This window comes from Lytechinus variegatus, chromosome 13, assembly GCF_018143015.1.
Source record: "Lytechinus variegatus isolate NC3 chromosome 13, Lvar_3.0, whole genome shotgun sequence".
Taxonomy (NCBI): Eukaryota; Metazoa; Echinodermata; class Echinoidea; order Temnopleuroida; family Toxopneustidae; genus Lytechinus; species Lytechinus variegatus.
Window position 1 is genome coordinate 9,712,094 of NC_054752.1, and position 25,375 is coordinate 9,737,468.

Consider the following 25,375-nt stretch of genomic DNA (forward strand, 5'->3'; position numbering starts at 1 on the left):
AATTATGACGTCGCAAATTAAATCGAATCGAATCTTGTCTGTGCGAACAACAACAATGCCAAAAGTGAAAGCGCGCGCAGTGACCTGGTCAAGAGAGTTCGACACGGCTTTCTGTTTACACACGAAAAAATTGCCGAGTCTGACTCGGCTCGCGGGTTGAAACCTACGATTTTGGCGGATCAAAAAAGCCGTGTTCGACACGGCTCGCGGATCACACTGATCGCGTTTACACAGCATAAAATTGCCGTGTTGAGCACGGCTCGGGGGTTCGACACGCGAGCCGTGCTCAACACGGCAATTTTACTGTCACTGTGTAAACACGGTAATTATGGGTCAGGAAACTGGCCAGGTATGAGTAGTTTAGGAATCGAGATGGTTTGTATAGAAGAGATAGAACAATGTCAATCTGCACAGTGAGTGCTGGGCCCACAGTCCATCTAGCAAAAATACATTTTCAGAGCATTTCTATTTCAAATTTCTATTCCAAACAATGAAATGAAATATGGATTTTTTGTTCATTTTTTTTTCAAACTTAAATCAATAGAATACACTAGACTGGTAGAGTGCTTGCCTCATTAGCAGCAGGTTGTGGATTCAATACCCAGCCAAGACACACACAAAAAAAAATGGGACCATTTGCCTTCTTGCTATATGCTCAGCATTGAATAAGTATCACAATAACATGTTATGTTATGCAGGGTATGCTGCTAGAACAGTTTTCTATTACTGAAGTGGCTAAACTGGGAATGTTATCATTATCGTCATATCAAATTGTAAATTAATAAATGAGTATGTTTTGTTTGTTATTGTTATTTTGTAGGTACAGATATGCTTGGCATTCAAATTTACCTCATGCATGAAATAAACTCCACATCATTTTTCTTTTCTTTTTTATTTCATTATTGGTGTGCAACCTATAGTTTTTCATATGTACAGAAGATGTTTGAGTCTGTATGTTACCAACAAGGAATCATGATGAGTTCCTTTTTTAACATTCACTTAAAAAGTTAATAATGTTTGATTTTTTTATCGCATTTTGCAGACAAGTGATCCTGTTATTAATAAAGGAGATGATGACAAGCTTATGCTGAAACCAAACCAAACTCTTAGGGCATGCAACATAGGTAATAATCTCAATATTGTTTTTCCTGTTGCTAAATGGTGGTGGTGGTGGTTATGGTGTTCAAGGTGGTGGTGGTGGATCTGATGATTGTCATGGTTTTGGTGCTGGATGTGGTAGTGATAGTGTTATTGTTGTTGGTGGTAGTGGTGATTATGGTGGTGATGGTGGTGATGGCGGTGGTGGTGATGGTGGTGGTGGTGATGGTGGTGGTGGTGGTGGTGATGGTGGTGGTGGTGGTGGTGGTGATGGTGGTGGTAGTGGTGGTGAATGTGATGGTAGTGGTGTTGTTGGTGGTGGTGGTATTTGTGGTATGGTGGTAGTGGTGATGGTAGTGATTGTGTTGGTAGTGTTGGTGATGGTGTTGATTGTGGTGGTGGTGATGGCGGTGGTGGTGATGGTAGTGGTAGTGGTGGAGATGGTGGTGGTGAATGTGATGGTACACGTAGTGGTGTTGTTGGTGGTGGTGTTTGTGGTATGGTGGTAGTGGTGATGGTAGTGATTGTGTTGGAAGTGTTGGTGATGGTGTTGATTGTGGTGGTGGTGGATGTGATGGTTTTCGTGGTGTTGGTGGTGGATGTGGTAGTGATAGTGTTATTGTTGTTGGTTGTAGTGGTGATTATGGTGGTGGTGATGGTGGCGGTGGTGATGGTGGTGGTGGTGATGGTGGTGGTGGTGGTGGTGGTGGTGATGGTGGTGGTGAATGTGATGGTAGTGGTGGTGTTGGTGGTGGTGGTGTTTATGGTGTGGTGGTAGTGAGTGTGGTGGCAGTGAGTGTGGTTGTAGTGTTTATGGTGGTGGTGGTGGGTGATGGTAGTGGTTGATGGTAGTAGTAAATAAATGTAGTAGTAATTTTATTACAAAACATAAATGCTTGTAAGCTAGCAACCAGAGGATTAAAGGCTTAAAATCCTCTCGGGGTGGCATGATAATAGGAATGAATGCTTCATTCCTGCCAGATCCAGATAAAATTTATATATGATTATGAGTCAGCAAAAAACTCTTGCAATCGTATAGCTAAAGATCTACTTTCTACTTGCCTCTTATAAAAGATATCTTATAATTTGCTACATGTATGTACTCAAAAAAATATTTTAATGTTTTATTTTGTTTAACCGGCATATTGTTATCAGGTTTTTAATAATTTTCCATCCTTGTATCCATTCGATGTATCCCTTCCCCTCCAAATTCTTGACGTAAAATACTGTAGCACTAAAATATTTCATTTTAATTCAAATTTCAGATTTACCACTAAATAATTGTATTAAAGTCTCTCCAGTCTTTTAAATTTATATTATTCACCTGTTGAAATAAACTGCAATCTCTTTAATACCAGTATACTTTTTTTCTCCATATAAAATTCCATTAATACTCATCAGTGTGGTTTCTTATATTTCAAATTTTGATTTTGATATGTATATTGATTATTTGCTGTATTTTATTTTGTGATGTAAATTCCACTCGATTCAACTTTGGACTGTTTGACATGTGGTTTTTCAAATTCATATCAAAGTAGGAAAAAACGCTGTAATTTTATTTGTGATTTTGGATAGTATTAGTATGAACTTGCCTGTGGATATTTTCTTTCAGGAGTATTATGTTATGTCTTTTTACATTTTGCTTTGTTTTGTTTGTTTGTTTGTTTGTTGTGGTTCTGGGGTTTTTGTTTTTTTGCTATGAAACCAGCAGGATACCTGGTACACTGTTGAAATATTGGGTAAAATTTTAACCAGCACGAGGGTAATTATTATGTGTCCAACCAATTTGGGGCAGTATTTTACCCAATGCGGGAAGCATATTGTCTAGTAAGGTTAAAAATAAGCAGCAATTACTTTAGAATGGGCAAAATTTTCATCACATTGGATAAATGAAAATGCCCAAAAGAAATGCCCAATGTTGGACACATAATTACCCTCGTGGAGCATTTTTGCCCAATATTTTTTATAGTGTGCTTTATTTTGTTGTCTTATTGTTGAGTATATTTGTATGTCTTTATTTTCTTTGCAGAGAATGAGACAGAATTGTCCTTCTTCAATCTCAAAGATTATGAGGAGTACAAACTTGATAGCACTACAGTTTGGTGACGATAGTTTCCTTGATATCTGTACAAATATCTTGTGAGAAGAGATTCTATACAAAAGTAAGTTTTTTGCTTCTTATTACAGAGCTGCCAAGAAGTACTGATTTTCAGTATTTAGTACTGAAAAGTGAGAATACTGATAGTTTCATGTAAAATACTGATTTCTATAGTTTCAGTTGTATGTGTGGTCCTATGGTATTTCTTGAAAATACTGATTTCCTCACCAAAATACTGATTTTCAGCTTCAAAAATACTGAAATGTTCCTTTTCAGGTTGGCAGCTCTGCTTCTATATATTTGATATCTATATTTCATTTCATTTATTTATTCTTTTATTATTTGTATCGTAGGCTTCTTGTGATTTATTATCTCATACAAATTGTTCATGATAAAATACATACAAAGTAATACCTGCAACTAATTTGCTACAGTATGTATTTAACAGATCTCTTTTTTTAGTTTAATTATTTAATTGAAATAAAATATGAAGCAAGAAAAAATACAATCATGAATATCATACAACAAAAATAAGAATAAGGGCAGACAAAATGGAAATGATTTGATAAAATGCAAGTCAGAGGTTGGAAAAAAAAATTTGCTAGCAGCTAAAGAAAATGTGTTGATTTTATATATAATCATACACGTGAAAAGAAATGCTTGATGTATTGCTCATTGTTAATATGTCAGCAAGGTGATGCTCTCCTTGAATATCGTGATTTCTTTAGGTTTTAATCCCGAGTCTGAACAGAGTTTGTATGTGTCAGGCATCTCATGTTGCAGCTCCATTACCCTTGTTCCAGATGTTTTCAAACGTTATTGAATGCAAACACAATATTGACAGCAGAAGGGAAAATCCCTTCTCCAGATCGCAGACATATCAGCTCTCAATACTCTCACATTTATTGGTCTTTAAATTCGAAGAGACGTTAGGTTGCTAAGGCCTTAAAGTTCATTTAATGCATGTATCCATTGAATTTTCTACTTCATCAATTTGTGGAGGCGGTAGTCAACGAAAGTGCATGCATTACTATCTGTCGCAATCGCCCAGACTTGTCTTAAAATATTCGGTTTATTTCGAACGGCAAGGTCGACTGTTATTAAACCATGATTTTTTTTTCCTTTGTGTAAGCAGAGGTTTGTGGTAATTTGTTTTATTGGATGTAGAAATTGATTGTCATGTATGATTCGTTTCAATTCTGTTGAATTGTGTTTCAGAAACAGATTTTGAATTCTCTTTTTTTTGTCACATCATGGGCACTGACGAAGAATGGGACTCTACCTTTCATTTTGAGAGCTATGCTCCTTTTGAAATCTACGATTTTATTTCTACGGCATTTACTAAACTATTTGTGATTATTTTGTTCCATATGCCGAAGCAGACTATTTGTTCAAGTTCACCTTGATTTTTTAATAAAAGCATAAGACATACAGAAAATTATTTGCGAAGGTTTGATGGAAATCGGTCAAAAAAATAACAGAGTAATGAATTCTTGTACTTTTGAAATTAATCAGACAAACAAAACACTAAAAATTCAATCAGGATTGGAACGGAATAACAAAGTTGTGATGTATTTAATATATGCATTTATGTCTTCATGAATATTCAATTAGCAAATTGATGATTCCACTTCCCCCACTTGTTCTTTTCTTTTGTATTTTAGTGTATGAAATTATGTTTATTCAAATTTCATCCTACAAGAATTTTTTTTAAAGTTGGATGATAACCAATTTAATGCATTACTCATTGCTGTAACTTGTTTTATTATAATAAGCGAGACATTGTCATGTATGAAATATTTATATGATTTTAACATGTGATGAAATAATACATATGAAAGTTAGGGCATGTCATCATCAGCCCACCTAATGAATATTCATGGTGTGCATTTAATTTGCTTTCACAAAATATTCCTATAGATGTTACAATTCAATAACTTCATTATTTGTTATCAGATTTTGATGAAATTTTCAGCATTTAGCTTGGTGAATTTTACTCTGTGTATTTAGATATTATTGTTTTCAGCCAGGAGTACCCCTTTAATGGTGATTATGTGGAGAAGAAAGATATTGGTTGACTTGTGGAGAAGTTGGAAGTATTTGAAAAAGGAAAGGATGTAGAGAAAGAGGGTGAAAGAAAGAGTAAAAGACAAGGAGGAAGAAAGGATAGGAGAAGAGGAGGAAAATAAAAAAGAAGTACCAACAAGAAGAGGAAAACAGGAAAAGATGAAGGAAAGGAGGAAGATGAGGAAGGGAAATGAAAAGAAGAAAAAAAGATGTGGCATGAAAAGGGAATAGATGAAAGAACTTGATATCGACTTGATGCAGGTTGTTTTAACATCAGAGAAAGGTTGCTTGACATCTAAAATAATGAATATGCATGTAGACTTCGAAGTTTACAAAATATAAGGAGATGTTATTGGGTTTATGAACTTTATCCCCCTAACAATGTCTGTGACTCTCACTGTTCCATTTCATGACTACATGATATGGACTCTTTTGATGTCATAGCTTTTATTGTGTGGAGAGAGAGAGAGCACTAGGTCTAGAAATCAAATTCCACATGCATATTTTACAAACAATCAAAGAAATTAAAAAGAAATCAATGGCCACAAAATTTTTGTAAGATTCAAATGTTCAGGGATATTAGATTATAATTCACATTGTGAACCTGGGTAATAATTTTTCCCCTTTAATACTGTGCACAACTTGATGAGCATTTTTTATCATAAGGGAAAAGCTTTTAACCTTTTTTATTGTTGAAAGCTTTTTTCTTATGATAAAAAAAATGCTAATAGGACTAGGACCTAGGTCTGTACAGTCAGTACAGTACAGAGAGAAAGGCTACTTTAACACAAAATACTTTTTGTGTTGCAGTTTTAAATGATGTGGAACAAGAAGTGATGCAATACCAATGCCTCAGAACCCTTTACCAAAGCTTTATGCAGGCTTTAAGACTAGTATATGGGTTGTTTTATTCAATCTTCCAAAAGCTCAATGGCTCCTTTTAAGGCGACCGCACACCTTACAATTGGTCTGCAACTCAATTTGGGAATAAAATGTAGTATACTTTGATATTGAGACTTGGAATCTTACTATGTAATGTTCGAAATTATCGTACAAATACCTTTGTTCGAATCTGTTACTATGCTGTCATTCATCTTAGAATAAAAGAAAATTTAATATCTAGTCGTAATGGCGTCATAGCAGTCGTACGATTGGCTGCGATTTGAAACTAATTTGGCCTCTACTCCAAAATACAGGCTTGCAATCTTTCAAAATGGTTATATTAATATTCTTTCAATTAATTTTAACCTCAAATAAAGTGACATGTTCCATTCACATTTTCAGAAAATGAGCAAAATGCGATTTGTTCCAAACTCGGATCGTGAACAGTCATAAGGTGTGCAGTGGCCTTTAAAGATAAATACCTGGGGGATGTTTCACAAAGATTTAAGTATGACTTAAGTCGCACTTAAATGCCGACGCGTACATGATTATGCAACGCGCGATCTTATTGATAGATACGCATTAGTGCGCGTCCTCATGACACGATCTGACCAATGCGGTCAAGTCTTTCATACCGTACGCAACTCGGTATTTAAGTGCGACTCTTAGTCATACTTAAATCTTTGTGAAACACCCCCCAGTTTTGGTAACGAGCTCAAAATGAGTTCAAACAGAATCCAATAAGATTACCACTAAAATGTGCCAAAATTGCTCATAAATGAGCAAAATAAGCACAGAATACCATCAAATGTCAGGTATTTTTCCAAGCAATATAATACTCTGTCCCACATATGCTTTCCTGTGTTAGTGATCATCAGAATTATCGGTTTTCAGCTAAAATATCAAGAATTCATGAAGATAAGTTTATTTCAATGTCCCGGATCTAGATCTATGATAATATCGTGGCAATTAACCTTGATTTTAAAGACTTTCTCATGAAATAATTGTTTGCTGCAACTACATGCACTGTTTTTTACCTTTAAAATAATCGGAGATCGTTTCAGTTATGGTGTCTTCATTAACCTCCAGATGAGAGTGCAGAGGTGTCGTTGGGTTGTGTACTGAAATCTATATGATCCTGAGACTTTGAATAGCTTGCCTTTATAAAGGAAGCTGTATTCCTACATGTAGATCTATGTATGTGTTAAAGGGATAATATTGGCAGAAAATAATCATACACCTGATTTGAATAGAGTAAAATTTACTGAGCAATTTGCTGAAAATTCCATCAATTTCTGATGACATGTTAAAAAAAAATCAATAAAGTTATTGAATTTTGAAATTAAAGGAGTACTCCATGATGAAAATAATTACATCTAAATGAATATGGAGTAAAATTCACTGAGGGTATTTGCTGAAAATTTCATCAATATCTGTTAACAAAAAAGAGAAAGTTATTGAATTTCAAAGTTAAGCAATATTTTGTGAAAACAGAATAAATGCATGTCATCATGAATATTATGTGGGCTGATGCTGTCACATCCCCATTTTCCCTTTTCTTACGTTATTACTACAAATCATAATTATTTCATATGTGCGTATGATATGTCTCCCTTAATACAATAAGTTGCAGCAATGAATATCTAATGTATTGAATCAGTTGTCAATCCAAAATTGTCACTTCTTGGAGAACAAAATTTGAATAAACATAAATTTCATATATTATAGAAAAGACCAAGTTGGGATGTGACATTATCAATTTGCTCGTAAACATGAATGCATACGGCTGTTCACCAAAATAATGCAAATCTTTAAAATGTCATAGCTTTGTTATTCCTTGTCTGATTTTGATGAAATTTTCTGTTTTGTTGTCTAAATTTCCTTTATCTCTTTAAATCATACTATTTTCAGCCTGGAGTACTCCTTTAAAGCAGATACGAACCGATAGCGCCATCTTAAGTCCTCAACTACTCATACCTGGCCAGTTTCCTGACCCATAATACCATACCAGCATAGTCTAGTAAATAAACCAACTTGCATGATAACATGCTAATTGACAACCGGTACTCAATACATATATACCGCAATAATTATGTTACCAAGTAGCAAAACAATTACTTTTCCTCTCAAAACATTTTAGTTTCTCTATACAAATACACTTATAGGTCAATTTATTCTCTGTAGTATTAGTAGATATCTGAAAACGTATATTTTAAGGGGGAAGTTCACCCTGACAAAAAGTTTATTGTAAAAATAGCAGAAAAAATAATAAGAAATATTGCCGAAGGTTAGAGAAAAATTCATCTAATAGAATAAAAACAAACAATTGTTCATATTGTTTATGCTTTTTTACAAGTATATCAACATGTCATGATGAAGATGGTGGTGGTGGGTGGTGATGATGATGATGATGATGATGATGATGGTGATGATGATGGTGATGATGATGATGGTGATGATGATGATGGTGATGATGATGATGGTGATGATGATGGTGATGATGATGATGATGATGATGATGATGATGGTGATGATGATGATGATGTTGATGATGATGATGGTGATGATGATGATGATGATGATGAAGATGATGACGATGATGATGATGATGAAGATGATGATGGTGATGATGATGATGATGTTGATGGTGATGAATAGTGATGATGATGATGATGATGATGATGATGATGATGGTAATAATAACAATAATGATAATAATAATACGGAGGAGGAGCAGCAGAATGATGATGACAGTTGCAGTGGTAAACATATCAGACTATCACTATACAGTGCGTCCCAGAAAAAAGAAAACCAGAATTCCCATGTCTTTTCTCTTCAACGGAAAAAGAATAATGATATCTAAAAATTTACGTAATCATATATTTCAATTATTCCTCTTTTAGTGAGATGAACACTTTACGCATCAATGAGCAAGATTAAATGTCAAAACCAGGTTGCGCAGAAAAACTGAACACAATTGGTTTGTGATGAGACGACCATGCTGTTTCGACGATTGGCTTATTAGCATTTCTTTTGTATTCTTTGTTAAAGGGGAAGTTCACCCTGACAAAAAGTTTATTGTAAAAATAGCAGAAAAAATAAGAAGAAATATTGCCGAAGGTTAGAGAAAAATTCATCTAATAGTTAAAAAGTTATCAGAATTTCAATTATTGGATTTGTGACGTTTTATGCGAGCAGCATTCCTACATAGCGAATGGTAAAAAAATCAATGAAATGTCATTTTCTCAGAAAATCTAAAATGGTTTTCACTGTACCTTTTGTATATCAATAGACAAATCATTTTACACCCGATCATGAATAGAAAACAGAATTATGTCATCAGGAACCATACAAAATTTGAAATTCATGCATTTTATATTACATAACCGGGGCAGCTGCTCGATATGACGTCACAAATCCAAAACTTTGAACTCTAATTACTTTCTTACTCTTTAACGGATTTTCCTCAAACCTTCACCAGTATTTTTTATTATTTCTTTTGCTATTTTTACAACAAAGTTTTCTTTAGGGTGAACTTCCCCTTTAAGACTATGTATTGATAACACACAGTCAATGATAGACCACGCTACAACCATATGTTCAAAGGATTTATGGAAAATGTATATTGAAATTTGTGGATTTTTGAGTGAAACAGTGATTTTTACATTCAAAATCAAATCCAGAATCGTTACCCATTTTGTTTTCCAAAAGTGATGCATTCTCTTTTTACGTCCCTTTTCATCCACTATTCAAATTTTCTACATGTTTCTATGATTTTCATACAAAAGGAAACATATTAACTAGATACTGCATGATCAAGAGTCTATTCACAAAAAGAAATATAAACCCTGACACTTGAATTCTCAGGAGCTTATTTGTCAGGTTGGCTAATAGATACAAATGAAATTAGGACATTGAACTGTGTACTATGATGAGGGGAAGTGTATTTCATTGATTTGCTTCATCCTTCCCAAGAACCAATGGTTTTTACCACCGTTAACGGTGACCTCATGCCGGGATCTGGGTCAAACGATTTTCAGAATTTAGAACAGTAATGAGATCTTTGACACTATCCTAATTCCTTTGCTCCTCTTTGACGTCATCAGGGAGCAATGATTTAATAAAATGTTTCCCACCAACCAATGGTGTTTGTGGCCCAGTGCTGCGGTTGGAAACAAAAAGGGATAACTTTCTGTGAAAGACATCTAGACGTCCAGACATCTTGTCGTATATAATAGCTTACAATTTCAATTTTTTAATGGATAAGCCATGCACCTATACTTATTAAAGATAAATTGGTAAAACTTTGTTCTGAAATTAAAGTTTGCTAACCATTTTATGAAAGTTTGCATGCCGATAACAAAGGTGTGATTTTTTAAATTAATATAGGGCAACTTTATCCAGATGCAGAAGCAAAATTTATACTGGTGGCATGTGCACTTTAAGGCCACCACAGACCTTACGACTAGATCAAGATCCGACTTTGGAGAAATTGCATTTTGCTAATTTTCTGAAAATGTGAATGAAAATTAACTTTTATTTGAGGTTCAAATTAAGTGAAAGAATGCTGATAATACTGTATCGCAATTTTGGATGATTCCAAGCATTTATTTTGGAGTGAAGGCCAATTTAGTTTCAAATCGGAGCCAATTGTACGATTGCTATGACGTCATTACTAGATACTAGATTTGCTTTCATTCTAATAAGGATGATAGCATAGTCACAGATTTGAACAAAGGTTGTACACTAATTTAGAACATGACACAGTAACATATTCCATGTGTCAATATTAGCATCAAATTCTTCTTCTTTTGGAAACAGTACAGGCCACCGTCCGGTGTATTGTCGTACTGCTACTACTACTATTCAAAAATTGGGTCACAGACTAATCATATGGTGTGCAGTGGCCTTTAAAGGACAAGTCCACCCCAACAAAAACTTGATTTGAATAAAAAGAGAAAAATTCAACAAGCATAACACTGAAAACTTCATCAGAATCGGATGTAAAATAAGAAAGTTATGGCATTTTAAAGTTTCGCTTATTTTCAACAAAATAGTTAAATATGAACGAGCCAGTTACATCCAAATGAGAGAGTTGATGACATCACTCACTATTTCTTTTGTATTTTATTATATGAAATATGAAATATTTTAATTTTCTCATCGTTGTCATGTGAAATGAAGTTTCATTCCTCCCTGAACACGTGGAATTCCATTATTTTAACATTTTGTGATTCAGGCAATGAGGTCCTAATCATCAAATTCGTAAAAATTGAAATATTGTATAATTCAAACAATAAAAAACAAAAGAAATAGTGAGTGAGTGACGTCATCGACTCTCTCATTTGAATGTAACTGGCTCGTTCATATAACTATTTTGTTGAAAATAAGCGAAACTTTGAAATGTCATAACTTTCTTATTTTACATCCAATTTTGATGAAATTTTCAGCATTGTGCTTGTCTGATTTTTCTCTATTGATTTAAATCAACATTTTTCTGAGGTGGACTTGACCTTTAAGGCTTCAGTCACAACAAAGATATTGACTCCAAACTGACCAATAAAATGCCATTCAAACTAATGTAATAGCTTTGATCAGTCAGGGGTCGGTCTCATTGGTATGACTGTAGCGTAAGAGATAGATTTACCACCCATCTGAGAAGGGGGTAATAGTAAACATGATAGTCCCACCCCATCGATTAACCTGATGGGTTTTCATCAATGTCCTTGCGGCTTGCGCTGAAAGTTTATTCCCACATGTTTCTGGATCCAGTTCTGGAATGATGTATAGATATTGTGAAAAGTGCTTGTCCTGAAATTATGAAAGAAGAGACCACCAAACAGCTAAATGTGTTTTGAAAATTAAGAAGATGAAGTAGGGAAAGTCATGGTAAAAACATAAAGAAAAAGTTTGATTTTAAAGAGAAATGCCAGTAGTTGCAGTAAACTCTGATTTCATGAGAAAGTCTGTAAAACCAGGCTTAATTATCAGAATATCATCGAGGATAAAGATCTGGTACAGTTACATAAAGTTAAACTGAACTTTGTGAAATCTTGAAATATACGATGAAAATGTTCACACTGAAGATCACCAACACAGATAGGCACACGTGGGACAGTGTAATAATATCGCTGGAAGACCCGACGGAAGTGACCGAACCCGCGCTTACTTTGCTATTTCTCAGCAATTGCACAATTTCTTCCAGAATCATTTGGCACATATTTTTTATTCATACAAACAGACACTTGGGTGGTCATTTTATTAGATTCTTTCGAAAGTTATTTTGAGATCATTACCAAAACTGGAATTTAACTTTAACAATGTCTTGTAATTAAATTGTAAGCTTTGGTGTCATGATTCATTAGAATATTTATTCTTTAGACGTATGCTGCGCATAATGTACATCTCTGAAAAATGTGCACTTTTCAGATGACCGTAGCTGGAAGCATTATTACAGGGGATATGTATTTCTTAGGAAATTAGAATTAAAGTGTCTTATAACAGATACCTGATATCCTGTTCTAGATCTATCCAATTGGGCCGTTTTCAATGACATGTCTGCAATATGGGAGAGTATTATAAAATGGAAATTTGTCACAATTACACTGTAGTTTACCACTGAGAAAATAAACCCATTAATTGTAATTTTCATGTAAAAAAAAACACCCCCAAAAAAGAGTTAAGCGGTATGATCATAAGTTAACCTTCAGAATGGGGGCCTAGTCTCTGATATTATTGGAATTTATCAACATCTGTAGGATGTTTTTGCAATGTACGTAGATACACAAATCAAAGGAAAACAGAAGCAAGCCTTAAAGATAAATTCCAGTTTTGGTAACGTTCTTAAAATGACTTTTTACAGAATCTAATATAATGACCACCCAAGTGTCTGTTTGTATGAATAAAAAATATGTGCCAAAGGATTCTGGGAGAAATGGTGTAATTGCTGAGAAATAAGCAAAATAAGCGTGGATTCGGTCACTTCCGTCGGGTATTTATTCCTGCAATAATAATACACTGTCCCACGTGTGCCTATCTGTGTTGGTGATCTTCAGTGTGAACGTTTTTCAACGTAGATTTCAAGATTTCACAAAGTTCAGTTTATGTAACTGTACCAGATCTAGATCCTCGATGATATACTGACAATTAAGCCTGGTTTTACAGACTTTCTCATGAAATCAGTGTTTACTGCAACTACTGGTATTTCTCTTTAAGTTAAGCCCATGAAAATTAAAAGTATTCCTTTGGGGGGAGCTAATCTGTCATTGGAAATCATGTCAAATGTTTCTACCTAAGGAGCATAATGTGTTGCAATTTATAAAGAAACAGAATATAAGTAAGTACAGAGCAGAGTTTTCATTGCGAAGAGGTGAACACATCCCACTGGGACCTGAAGAGGCACTGGATGAGCTGTATAAAGCCTACTGATTAATGTGAAAACCTAAGTCTGTTTGGGGGGTTTAATGTGATATTTTCTGATTTAAGTTTCTGTGTGTGTCTCGGCAATAGCCAATTAATTATGTTGTTTACAAGGCCAGGGTGACGGCATTGTGAATTCATGTGTGATTTCTTTTCATCAGAAGTGTGTCTTTCATTTTCAAAATATTTGTTTCCCCTGTACATTTCATTGACATTTATGTATAGCATGAGGAAATGTATGTTGTTGTCTTCCTCCTTCCTTTGCTCTGATAGCGAGATGTATCGCAAAACAAGCATCTGTAGAGTTGTTTGATAATAGCTGTCGGATTTGTCAAGCTTTATCTCAGCTGCACTTTGAAATGAACTTCATGCATATTCATGAAGTGGGAGTGTCCACTTTCCTGCTGTGGGCAGGGCTCTGGGAGCTCATCCCCCTCTGATGTTCATAAGCATTATCTTTTCTTCTGTTACTCTCGCATCACAGAATCTGGGTTATTTGTCAAGGCCTCTTTGCAAGGAGTCAAAGATTCACATTTTGTAATGTGTCACAAATTTGATTTTCCTCTGCTGTAGATTAATATTGAAATGTTGCTTTTTAGAGTTATCAGGGGTGGAATAAAAATCATGTTATAGAAAATGTGGATCACCTCGCTCTCTCTCTCTCTCTCTGCCTATCTCCTTTCGTAATTTCTCTCGGAAACATTGCATAAATCTTGTTAAAATTTGAAGTGTTACCATTCTTTAATGTAATAAACCTAGAAAGCGTAAAAGAGGGATTTTCCCTTTCATCAAGTGTTTGTCGATTTGGAAAGATTAAATAATCAATCAACTGCACTCAAAAAAATTTGCTACCAGAATTATGTCAACTCAAGTTTACAAGATGAAAGTTAACACGATGATAGGTGTATTCAGACCACCTCGATCAACAGAATAGGGGGAATTTATATGGCTCTGAGCTATTTTGCCCCCAAAATGCTCAAAAACAGCTCTGGAAAATTAAAAGATAGCCTCTGAAATTCTTTATGATTCACTGTAATGTTGATGGTCATGCAGTGTTGCAAATTGTGGCAGAAATTTGTAAAAAGTAGACCCCCAAAATAAAAACAAAAATTTGCCTGAATAGCCATTACGAGAATTAGTTCAGTCCTCAAAACACCTGATAATTATTTTTTTTGGCATTTATACCGACCTAAGGCAGACCCTTTCAGGATATGTCCTCAAAGTTACAAGCGTGATCAGTAAGGTCTTATTAGCAGGAGAGGTGCATGATTCAGAGCTGCCAAGTAGTACTGATTTTCAGTATTTAGTACTGAAAATAGAGAAGAATACTGATGGTTTCATGCAAAAGTTTCAGATTGTGTGTTGTCCTATGGTATTCCTGTGATAAATACTATTTGCCTCACCAAAATACTGATTTTCAGCCTTGAAAATACTTAAATGTTCTTGTTCAGGTTGGCAGCTCTGGTGATTCAAAATCACCAGTTCAGCAACCCACAGCCCCTGCACCCATCAGTTGCTGGGATGATAAAGTTCTTTTAATTTTCTTTCACATCGCCAAAATACCTGCAACCTTAAACAATTCAATATCATCGTAATCTTTACAAGTACCTAATCACAATGGCAAAAAATAGAGTATTTCCTGATCAGGGTAGATCAGAATAAATTTCCTGATCAGACTCTCGGAGAATACCTGGTATTCCCAAACCTTGAGGCGGTCTGAATACGCCTTTATTCCCTTTTCTTTAGGAGTATTCTGTTTGTGTTACATATATCCCCATTTACACCCCCTTGTGTGTAGTTCAAAATTTAGGCCGTTCTCAGGATCAGCTCCTGGTCAATAATAAAAAAGAAGAACGGGACCAGGACAGGAATGTACATGTGTGGGACTGAGATGTTAAATGCACGAGGGTGTCTTTAATCCAGTTTTCACACCCCTATAAATAGAGAATTATTGTCTTGAGAAAGGCAGGCAGTGCGTGTGGCTGGGGCCATGCAGTTTGAACCCACTAGCGAGGTATTAGTCTACTTCTGACAAGGAAAGTGAATTATATTTGGGACATTTCTTTCTATCGTGCAAAATTGTTGTGACAGTAAATTGGCAACTTGTCCACTTATCACGTGGTCTACCTTCATTTTAGTCCAATGCCATTCTGTCCATCAACATTTCGTCTTCAATCATTTGGTCCAATAATCACTTCGTCTAATGACCAGTTCACGAGATGGCAGTTAGACGATGTGGATAGTGGACGAACTGATGGTAGACCAACGATAGTAGATGAGTTGGTCATTGGATGGATTGGCATTAGACCAATTTGAAATAAACGATGATGACCATTATTTTTTTTGTTTCATCCATTGGTTATTTATGCAAAAATGACCCATATTCTGAGCTCAAAAATTCAAAATAAATATTTTATCTACTACAAATGTATGGGTAGCCAAATGTAGAATTAATCATGAATAATTAATATAGTGTGTAAATTCGGCGATTGTGGGCAACTTTCCATCATATTTGTGGTGGTAACATCAGGCCCAAGAGAACAGACTGAAAAAAATGTTTTAAAAAAGGGGATGTATATAATAATAATAATAAATAATATAGGGTATTTATATTGCGCACATATCCACCTTGTTACATGCTCAAGGCGCTCCTATATTACCCGGCTAAGCTAGGCGTTCATAGCGCACAGCTTTTTAAGGAATTACTTCCTACAGGTACCCATTCACCTCACCTGGGTCGAGTGCAGCACAATGTGGATAAATTTCTTGCTGAAGGAAATTACGCCATGGCTGGGTTTCGAACCCACGACCCTCTGTTTCAAAGTCCGAAGACTAATCTACTGGGCAACAAAGCTCCAACGCTTTCTCTATTGATTTGAATCAATAGAAAAAAATCAGACAAGCGCAATGCTGAAAATTTCATCAAAATCGGATGTAAACTAAGAAAGTTATGACATTTCAAAGTTTCGCTTATTTTTAACAGAATAGTTATATGAACGAGCCAGTTCCATCCAAATAAGAGAGTCGATGATGTCACTCACTATTTCTTTTTTTCTTTATTGTTTGAATTATACAATATTTCAATTTTTATGAATTTGATGATTAGGACCTCCCTGCCTGAAGCACAAAATGTTGAAATAATGGAATACCACGTGTTCAGGGAGGAATGAAACATCATTTCACATGACAATGATGAGAAAATCAAAATATTTCATATAATAAAATACAAAAGAAATGAGTGAGTGATATCATCAGTTCCCTCATTTGCATACCGACAGAGATGTGCATATAACTGTTTTGTGAAATGAAGCGAAACTTTAAAATGTCATAACTTTCTTATTTTACATCTGATTTTGATAAAATTTTCAGTGTTATGCTTGTTGAATTTTTCTCTTTTTATTCAAATCAAGTTTTTGTTGGGATGGACTTGTCCTTTAAAGCAGGGAAAGAAAGCCGAGTGAACCAACGATCTTCATATAAGCTGGATGGAGCTCTCGCACGCACACATAGATGACCTTGAGACCGAGGAAAAGTACTCCAAGACACAATAAACAGTATATGAAGAGCTCAGTTGCAAAAGGGGTTAGGTCCATTTCCATCAAATTTTATTTTTTTTTTGGTCTCGAACTAAAGATTTTTAGTAGCTCTATAAAGATGATAGCAAAGAAAAGTTGTAATTCCCTTTAAAAAGTGAACAAAAATGGCAAGAATTTTTTTCTTAGGGGTTAGGTCAAGTACAATTTGGTTTCAAAAGGGGTTAGGTCCACAACATTTTCTTTTAAAGAATATTCAAAGAAATATAAAGACAGGTAGATTTCGTTTATACCCAATTTTATACTCATATGGTAGGGTTTTTGAGAATTTAGTTTCGCATAAGAATATTGCAATATGGGAGAAAAAAAAGTGATTTTCTTCGAGTGGACCTAACCCCTTTTGCAACCAAACACTTCTGAAGAGTTTGTCAGAAGGGGTTTGGCCAATTTTTCATAAATGTCATTGTTTTTGTCTCAAAACCTATAGATTTTTAGTTTCTCTGATGATACCAGAGAATATTTGAAATTCTCATGAAAACATGAATAAAAGTGGCAAGAAAAATCACTCTTTTAATCAAAAGAGATTGGATTCATTTTTAGTGTGCTTGCAAAAGGGGTTAGGCCCACAATGATAATTTTTGAAAAAATAAATAAAAATGTATATAAAACTTGAAGACAGGTAGATTTCTTTTATACCCAATTTTATGTTCACATGGTAGGGTAGTACATCATGACAATTTAGTTTCTCATAAGAATATTGCAATAAGTGAGAATAAAAAACATGATTTTCTCGGAATGTTCCAAAATGGACCTAACCCCTTTTGCCACCAAACTCTTCATATGAGGCCATACTTACGCGTAAATTACTCCACGTATGCACACCCACAAGCAATAGAAAAAAGTGTGGAACTTTGTGCGCACTTGACCATTTCCGGCTCGGGGGGGGGGGGCGCTTCCATTCACGAGTGGATACCATGCGCGACCATGGGGTCTCGAAAAGCACCCTAAACACGTAATTTCCATATTCTGAAAATGCACCCCTTAACAAGTATTGGCGTGTGAAACCCTAATATTGGAAACAAAACGATACTCTTGGCAAATGTTCCCGAAATGAACCCCTAAACAAGTACAAGCATGTTTTATTGTTACAGGTCCTTCGGTTGTCGGCTTTACCTTATTTGGTTCAGTACGACCCCACCTTCTACACCTCGCGCAAATCGGACTCTAAACACAAAGTGTTGGGGCAAAAAGGACATCCTTTATAAAACATTTTAATTTTGTTTTATCATCCCCGCAACTTCGACCCTAAACACGAAATTTTCCTAGCAAAATAGATACCTTTTTTTCATTATTTTTGTGTTTTTGACACCCTTATCACGTTACGTACGTAACGTGCCCTATCGTGAAACAGACATCCTTTTTACGTGTTTTTTGGTTCGCTCATGGTATCCACTCGTCAATTTAAGTGCCCCCCCCCCCCCGGGTTCCGGCTCAAAAAAGCGCATTGCAGCTCTATCCACATATTGATATTTATTCAGTGAACATATGAGAAATGGGAATTTGCCCTTAATTTAAACCCAGATTTTAACCGGAGTTCAATATCCAGGCCAGCATCCAGTGAGACGAAAGAGGGCATTAGTCCATCTGGGTTTGGGCATGAGAGGCATTTGCTAGAGGAATTATTTATAGATCTCACAAGCCAGAGAGAACATACCACAGACCCCAAAACACAGACACACCTCCCATTCTTTTAATAGCTATAAACCTAGTTCTGCATGCAGTGAAAAGGTGACAGGGAAGTGTTACAGGGCCGCTTTGCACTTCTTCGAAGTCCCCGAAGGGGGGGTTCATGACCAAAAAGTAGTATGTATGTGCCGCGGGCGAGACAAAAAACGGGCGCCTTGGAGCGGTCTTATTGTAAAAAAAGAGGGTCCTCGGAACGGGCTACAGAACTACAAATGTTTGTGAAAACAGGGGTCCTTGGAACAGGTCGCCTGCGTGTGCATCCCAATAGAACGGGCATACGTGCATGCAGCTAGCCCGGCGGCACAGCTGCCAGATGCACTAGCGCAGAGGCGATGGTCGGACAGTGCTCTGCGGCTGCTTTTCACCAAAATTGCGGCTCATCATAGCAGATCAATGTAACCGGAACGGCGTAAATATGCAAGAATATGTGAAGCATTGGAAAGGATATCTTTCCTCTTTTTTCTCCATAAGCAGAAAATGCTATGCTTTGGAGTAGCTCTCTGTTATTTTTCTCAATAAGACAAAAATGCTATGCCTTGGAACGAAAATTTTAGCGTTATACCCCTTTCGTAAACCCAATTATGCGGCTAATAGCAGCATAATTTGGTCGTAAAATTGGAGGAGGACCAGAGTTATCCGCATTATTTTGATGCTGCTATTATCCGCATAATAGCAGCATCGGGACAAGATTTTGAGTTTATGAACGCATTTCCAAATAATGCAGATAATTGCCATGGTGCGGTCACAAGGTCACCCTTTTCCAACACAACCGCATCGGAGGGGGCGTGTCCAGTTGTCATGACGATTATCCGCCTTTTTCAGGACGGGCGCTCGTAAAAATAATGCGGCTTATTTTCAGAGTTTGTGAACGCAATTTTTATTGAATTATCCGCATTACTCTTAGGCGGCTAATTGGAGGATAGGTTTATGAAAAGGGTATCAATTGCATGGCATATGCTTGATTTCGGGACTTTGAATTGATTGAAAGTTCCGTGCAACGCTCCATAAGAACGCATTTCGGAATGCAGTAGGAATGTACCTGTTCCATATTCTTTCCACCCTAACAAAAAGTTAATTTTAAGGAATACAGAAAAATGAAACAAGTGTATAATGCTTAAATTTTATTTAAAAATCTGTTGTGGAATTCTTTGAAGAACGGTATTTCAAAGTTTTGCAAATCTTCACAAACAATGTAGGTAGGTGATATGCCAATAAGAGAGTCAAGCAATTTTGGCAGATTTTACCATCAGGAAGCAAATGATAATTGATAATTTTGATGATAACAAGTATGATGATACACCAATCTGGTGGACTGTACTTTCACAGATGATGATGGTGACGATGGTGATGATGATGATGGTGATGATGATGATGATGATGGTGGTGGTGGTGATGATGGTGATGATGAGGATGATGAGGATGATGATGATGGTGGTGGTGATGATGATGATAGTGATGATGATCGTGATGATTATGATGATGATGATGATAACCTATTTATCGGTTGCACTAATATCCATAGCACATAAAATAAATAAATACAAAGGAAATAGTAGCTGAAATCATCAGTTACTTCATTTGCAATTTACCAGCCAGGATGTGCAAATGAAGTAAATTTCAAAAAAATTCCCATCATGCTTGTTCAGTTTTTCTCTGTTTATTCAAATTTTACTTTTTACTGAAGAGTTGGCTTTCACCTTGAAAGAAAAGGAAATTAATATTCCTTAGATTCGCAGACTTGCAGGAGCACCTTGTTAAGGGTTGCATGTCGCACAATCAGCCTTTTTTAACTGTGAATATCCTTGATCGTTTTTTTTCTTTAAGAGATTGATTGATAGTCAACAGAAATTAAAATATTGTGCCGCTGTCCTCGTGTCAAGCGCTAAAAAATGCTGATCCGCTGTCCTCTTTGGTCTTGAACTTCACAAATATTTACACGTTTAAGGAACCCTAAACCAGTTCATCTTTCAAAAGAATCCAACATCGTCTTTGGCCATGTACCAAATGGCAGACAAATCAGGCCACACTATCCCTCCTGGTGGCATTCCATAGGGTCTCGTAAGGAGTGGGTTTATGGTGTCACTGTGTGTTTTTATTTTTGTTTTGGTTGCTAGGTTCAGTCATAAGAAATCAGTGTTCAACTTTTTCATAACCTTCAGATAAAAGTTGGACAGTATGAGACCATCTTTATAAAGCATTTTACAGTAATTACATGATCATGGTGGAACGTTGTAGCCCAGTGGACTAGTCTCGGGACTTTGAAACAGAGGGTCATGGGTTTGAATCACACATTGTACAGCACTCAACTGAGATGTGGTGAATGGGTGACGTGGTATGATTTTATTCTTGAAATGATTGTGCTTTAGAAGGTTTGCTAGGCTAAGGTCTAGCTGGGTAGTGGCATTGGAAGTCCCTTTGTCATCATCGGTATTATCATCGTCATTATCGTAATGATCATCATAATCATTTTCGTCATTATCATTGTTATCATGATTATCAACGTTGTCATCATCATCATCACCACATTCACCATTGTCCTCAGCAGCACCATCACCATTGTCACCATCATCATCACCATCATCATCAATACCGTCACCATCAACATCTTTATCTTCATCACCATCAGTTTCATCATTAGCATCATCATCACCATTATCATCATGATCATTAACATCATCATCATCACCATTATCATTATCACCATTATCATCATTATCATCATCATCACCTTTATCATCATCATCATTATCATCATCATCACCATTATTTATCAGCATCATTATCATCATCACCATTATCATCATCATCACCATTATCATCAATATCATCGTTATCATCACCATCATCATCAATACTGTCACCATCAACATCTTTATCATCATCACCATTATCACCATTATCATCATCATCATCACCTTTATCATCATCATCATTATCATCATCATCACCATTATTTATCAGCATCATCATCATTATTAGCATCATCACCATTATCATCATCATCACCACTATCATCATCATCCCCATCACCATTATCATCATCATCACCATTAGCATCATCGTCATTAGCATCATCGTCATCTTTAGCATCATCTTCACCATTATCATCATCATCTTTACTATCATCATCCCCATCACCATTATCATCATCATCACCATTATCATCACCATTAGCATCATCGTCATTAGCATCATCGTCATCATTAGCATCATCGTCATCATTAGCATCATCATCACCATCATCATCACCATTATCATCACCATTATCACCATTATCATCACCATCAATAATACCATCACCATCAATATCTTTATCATCGTCACCATCATCATGGTCATCAATACCATCAACATCTTTATCATCAACATCATCATCTTCTTCATCCTTTATATCCTGATCATTATCTATTACAATCTAATGAATTCCCTTTAAAACAAGCTGCTCCCCACATCAAATGTGTACACATATTCACATGAATAATCCCATTGGTTCTCCATTCAAGTGGTTAAGTCAAGGGTGTGAGAGTTCTGATTTTTAGCTGATTTCAGATTTTTTTTTTATTCTCAGCTTAATTTCAGCTTATTTTTGGCTTTCCTCTGTACAAAATGTATGTGAGCTCTTTCTACTCATACTTTTTCAACACTCTTCAACTTTTTTATGATCTTTTTATTTGTGATCACTCACACCCCTGTTAAGTGTACAAGACTCATACCCCTTTCATAAACCCATCATCCAATTATCCGCCTAAGAGTAATGCGGATAATTCAATAAAAATTGCGTTCACAAACTCCGAAAATAATCCGCACTATTTTTTTTACGAGCGCCAGACCTGAAAAAGGCGGATAATTGTCATGGCAACTGCACACGCCCCCTCCGATGGAGTTGCGTTGGAAAAAGGGTGACCTTGTGACCGCACCATGGCAATTATCCGCATTACTTTGGAAATGCGTTCCTAAAGTCCAAATCTGGTCCCGATGCTGCTATTATGATGATAATTGTAGCATCAAAATAGTGCGGATAACTCTTGTCCTCCTCTGATTTTACGACCAAATTATGCTGCTATTATCCGCATAATTGGCTTTATGAAAGGGGTATCAATGTCAACATTTTGTAGAGGTGTTAATTGGGGCTGAGTTGGATAAGTCTCCGGACTTTGAACCACAAGATCCGGGATTCAAATCCTACCGCAGCACTCACGTCCTTTGGCAAGGTGTTTATCTACATTTGTCACTCTCCAACCAGGTGGTATAAATGGGTACCCAGTAGCAAAATTCCTTCAATTCTCAAGCGCCCTCATAAGAGTAGCCATGCTAAAGGCTAAAGCCAGGGTAATAATATGCAGTGCTTAGAAACATTGCATTAAGCGCTATATGAATGTTGCATATTATTATTATTATATTACATATTTTATCCACATCTGAACCAATTTCCAAAAAAAATCCCACCTGTGTTTGAAACATAATATCTAACATCCACTATGAATTTCTAGCAGAATAGCTTAAATATACCAATTCAAGTTCAATTATTGTATTGTCATAACAGAAAAGTGCCTAGGAAAAAGTATATATATATATATATATATTTATATTTATATATCACTTAAATTGGCAACTTTCCAAGTATTTGTATTAAACAAAAACTAAATGATTTTTCTGATACAATCTTATGTCAATAATACAATGTTTTAAAAGACTGAAAATAAATGACCCAGTGAACCGATACTTGTATGTGTTGAGAATTTAGATATTGTAACTCAGGACTTCTATGCTATCCTTGATAATTGTGTCACCTGACTCTTTTTCTCACATTTAGTTTTAAAATTCTTTTTAATCTTATCTTATTCTCATGCCAACTTTGTTGAAAGGTGCCAAGCTTACTACACCCCGGAGCAATATTAGTCCAGTTGTAGCCTGCAGAAGTTGGTAGTTGTGAAATATTATACCATGATAATTGGGGCAACAGGTGGAATGAAAGTGTCCCAAATATTTCTCCAGTTTCTACTGAAAGTTTGTTGTCCCCTGCATCCGAAACTTTGTTGTGTTAAAAGTAGAAGGAAAAAAACCTACTATTGATAAAAGTCATAACATACACATAAACTTGATTCAAATTCAATGATAAAACATATTACAGAATTTATAAGCCTTTAGGGAATGAGAAAGAAGTTGGGAAAATGAAAAGAAGGGTTTACAAACTCGTTAGGCATTTATCCTCATTACCAGGTCCCTAGTGGAGGACCTTAAGCCGTTGGTCCCCTGGTTGCTTGCTCACAGGCATTTCGTGCTTTCTTAGCAGCAGGGTAAAAAAAAACCTTGGTAAACCTCATTAAAAGTAAATGTAATGGGTGAAGAAAATGAGAATCAAAATAGCAGCCATTCACCTTGTGGACCCTATGTAATATTTTTGTGTGTCTGAGGGTGTGGGGTTGAGTGTGTGACATGTGTGGGTTTGAGTGTAAAACAAAAATGTATTTTTCTGGTCGACCAGTGACCACACAACTTTACAACATTTGACTGGTAAACCTTCCATCTATTTTCTCATCCGTAGGGCGATATGCAGCACCGGTTGGATGATGGATCCTGGCCTCTTGCCCAGAGGATGACCTTGAGAAAAGAAGAGTAATTGACCCTGATCATCACCCCAAGGCCCTCCACCCCCCCCCCCTCTCTTTCTTTCCTCTGACTTAAACGCTTATCCCATCCCACTCCGAACCTCAATTCCTCTTTTATCTTAATCACAACCCTCCCCCCCCCCTGCATTCGTGGATATCTATTACCCACCATTCCTCATCTCCCCTCAACTCTAATTTCACCTTCATCACCCATCCTTCCCTGATCCTTGGTCATTGACTCATCCCCCCTCCCCAACACTCATTCCATCACACCCCCCCCCCTTCATCTTTGGATATCTATTACCCACCACTCCTCGTCTCCCCCTCCCCAACACTCATTCCACCACACCCCTACACCTCAACTCCAATTTTATGTTCATCAACCCCCATCCCCCCCTGCATTCTTGGATATATATTATCCACCACTCATCATCCCCCTACCTAACACTCATTCCATCTCACCCCTGTACCTCAACTCCAATTTTATGTTCATCTCCCACCCCCCCCCCTGCATCCTTGGTTATCTATTACCCCCCCACCCCCCACTCCCCCCCCCCCCCTCCCCAACACTCATTCCATCACACCCCTATACCTTAACTTTGATTTCATCTTCATCAACCCCCCCCCCCCTGCATCCTTGGTCATCTGTTTCCCCATCCTCCCCCCTCCCTCTGGCATCCAACAACCCCAACCCTCATGCCATCTTCCCCTTACTCCATTTCCACCACCTAAAGAAGGGAAAATTTTCTGTCAAACTTTTGTCTCTGGGCCAGGGTAGGAGAAGACCCCGATCATCCTCCGAAGAATTCCTTTCCGGTACATCTGAACAAAAACTGCTGGATTACACGTCAAAATTGATGCATCCTCTTTCTTGGAAAGTGGCTTTTGAAGCATGGCCAGGAATGTAATGGATTCTCCTGAAA

At 36.4% G+C, this 25,375-nt stretch overlaps 1 protein-coding gene across 2 annotated transcripts in view; it reads left to right on the forward strand.

The window, feature by feature from the left end:
* LOC121426366 (UPF0538 protein C2orf76 homolog) overlaps window positions 1–24,631 on the forward strand; it is a 43,464-nt gene extending 18,833 nt beyond the window's left edge. The window contains exons 4-6 of one of the 2 annotated variants that reach the window (XR_005971599.1): window positions 1,043–1,124; window positions 3,128–3,260; window positions 24,389–24,631. Coding sequence is in view for 1 of the 2 variants with exons in the window: in XM_041622647.1 (XP_041478581.1) it covers window positions 1,043–1,124; window positions 3,128–3,204 (159 nt within the window). In the remaining variant the exon portion in view is untranslated. Of the gene's footprint in view, window positions 1–1,042; window positions 1,125–3,127; window positions 3,345–24,388 lie in introns of those variants that run through there. The other variant, XM_041622647.1, reaches the window with a different exon arrangement.
* The last annotated feature ends 744 nt before the right edge of the window (window positions 24,632–25,375 follow it).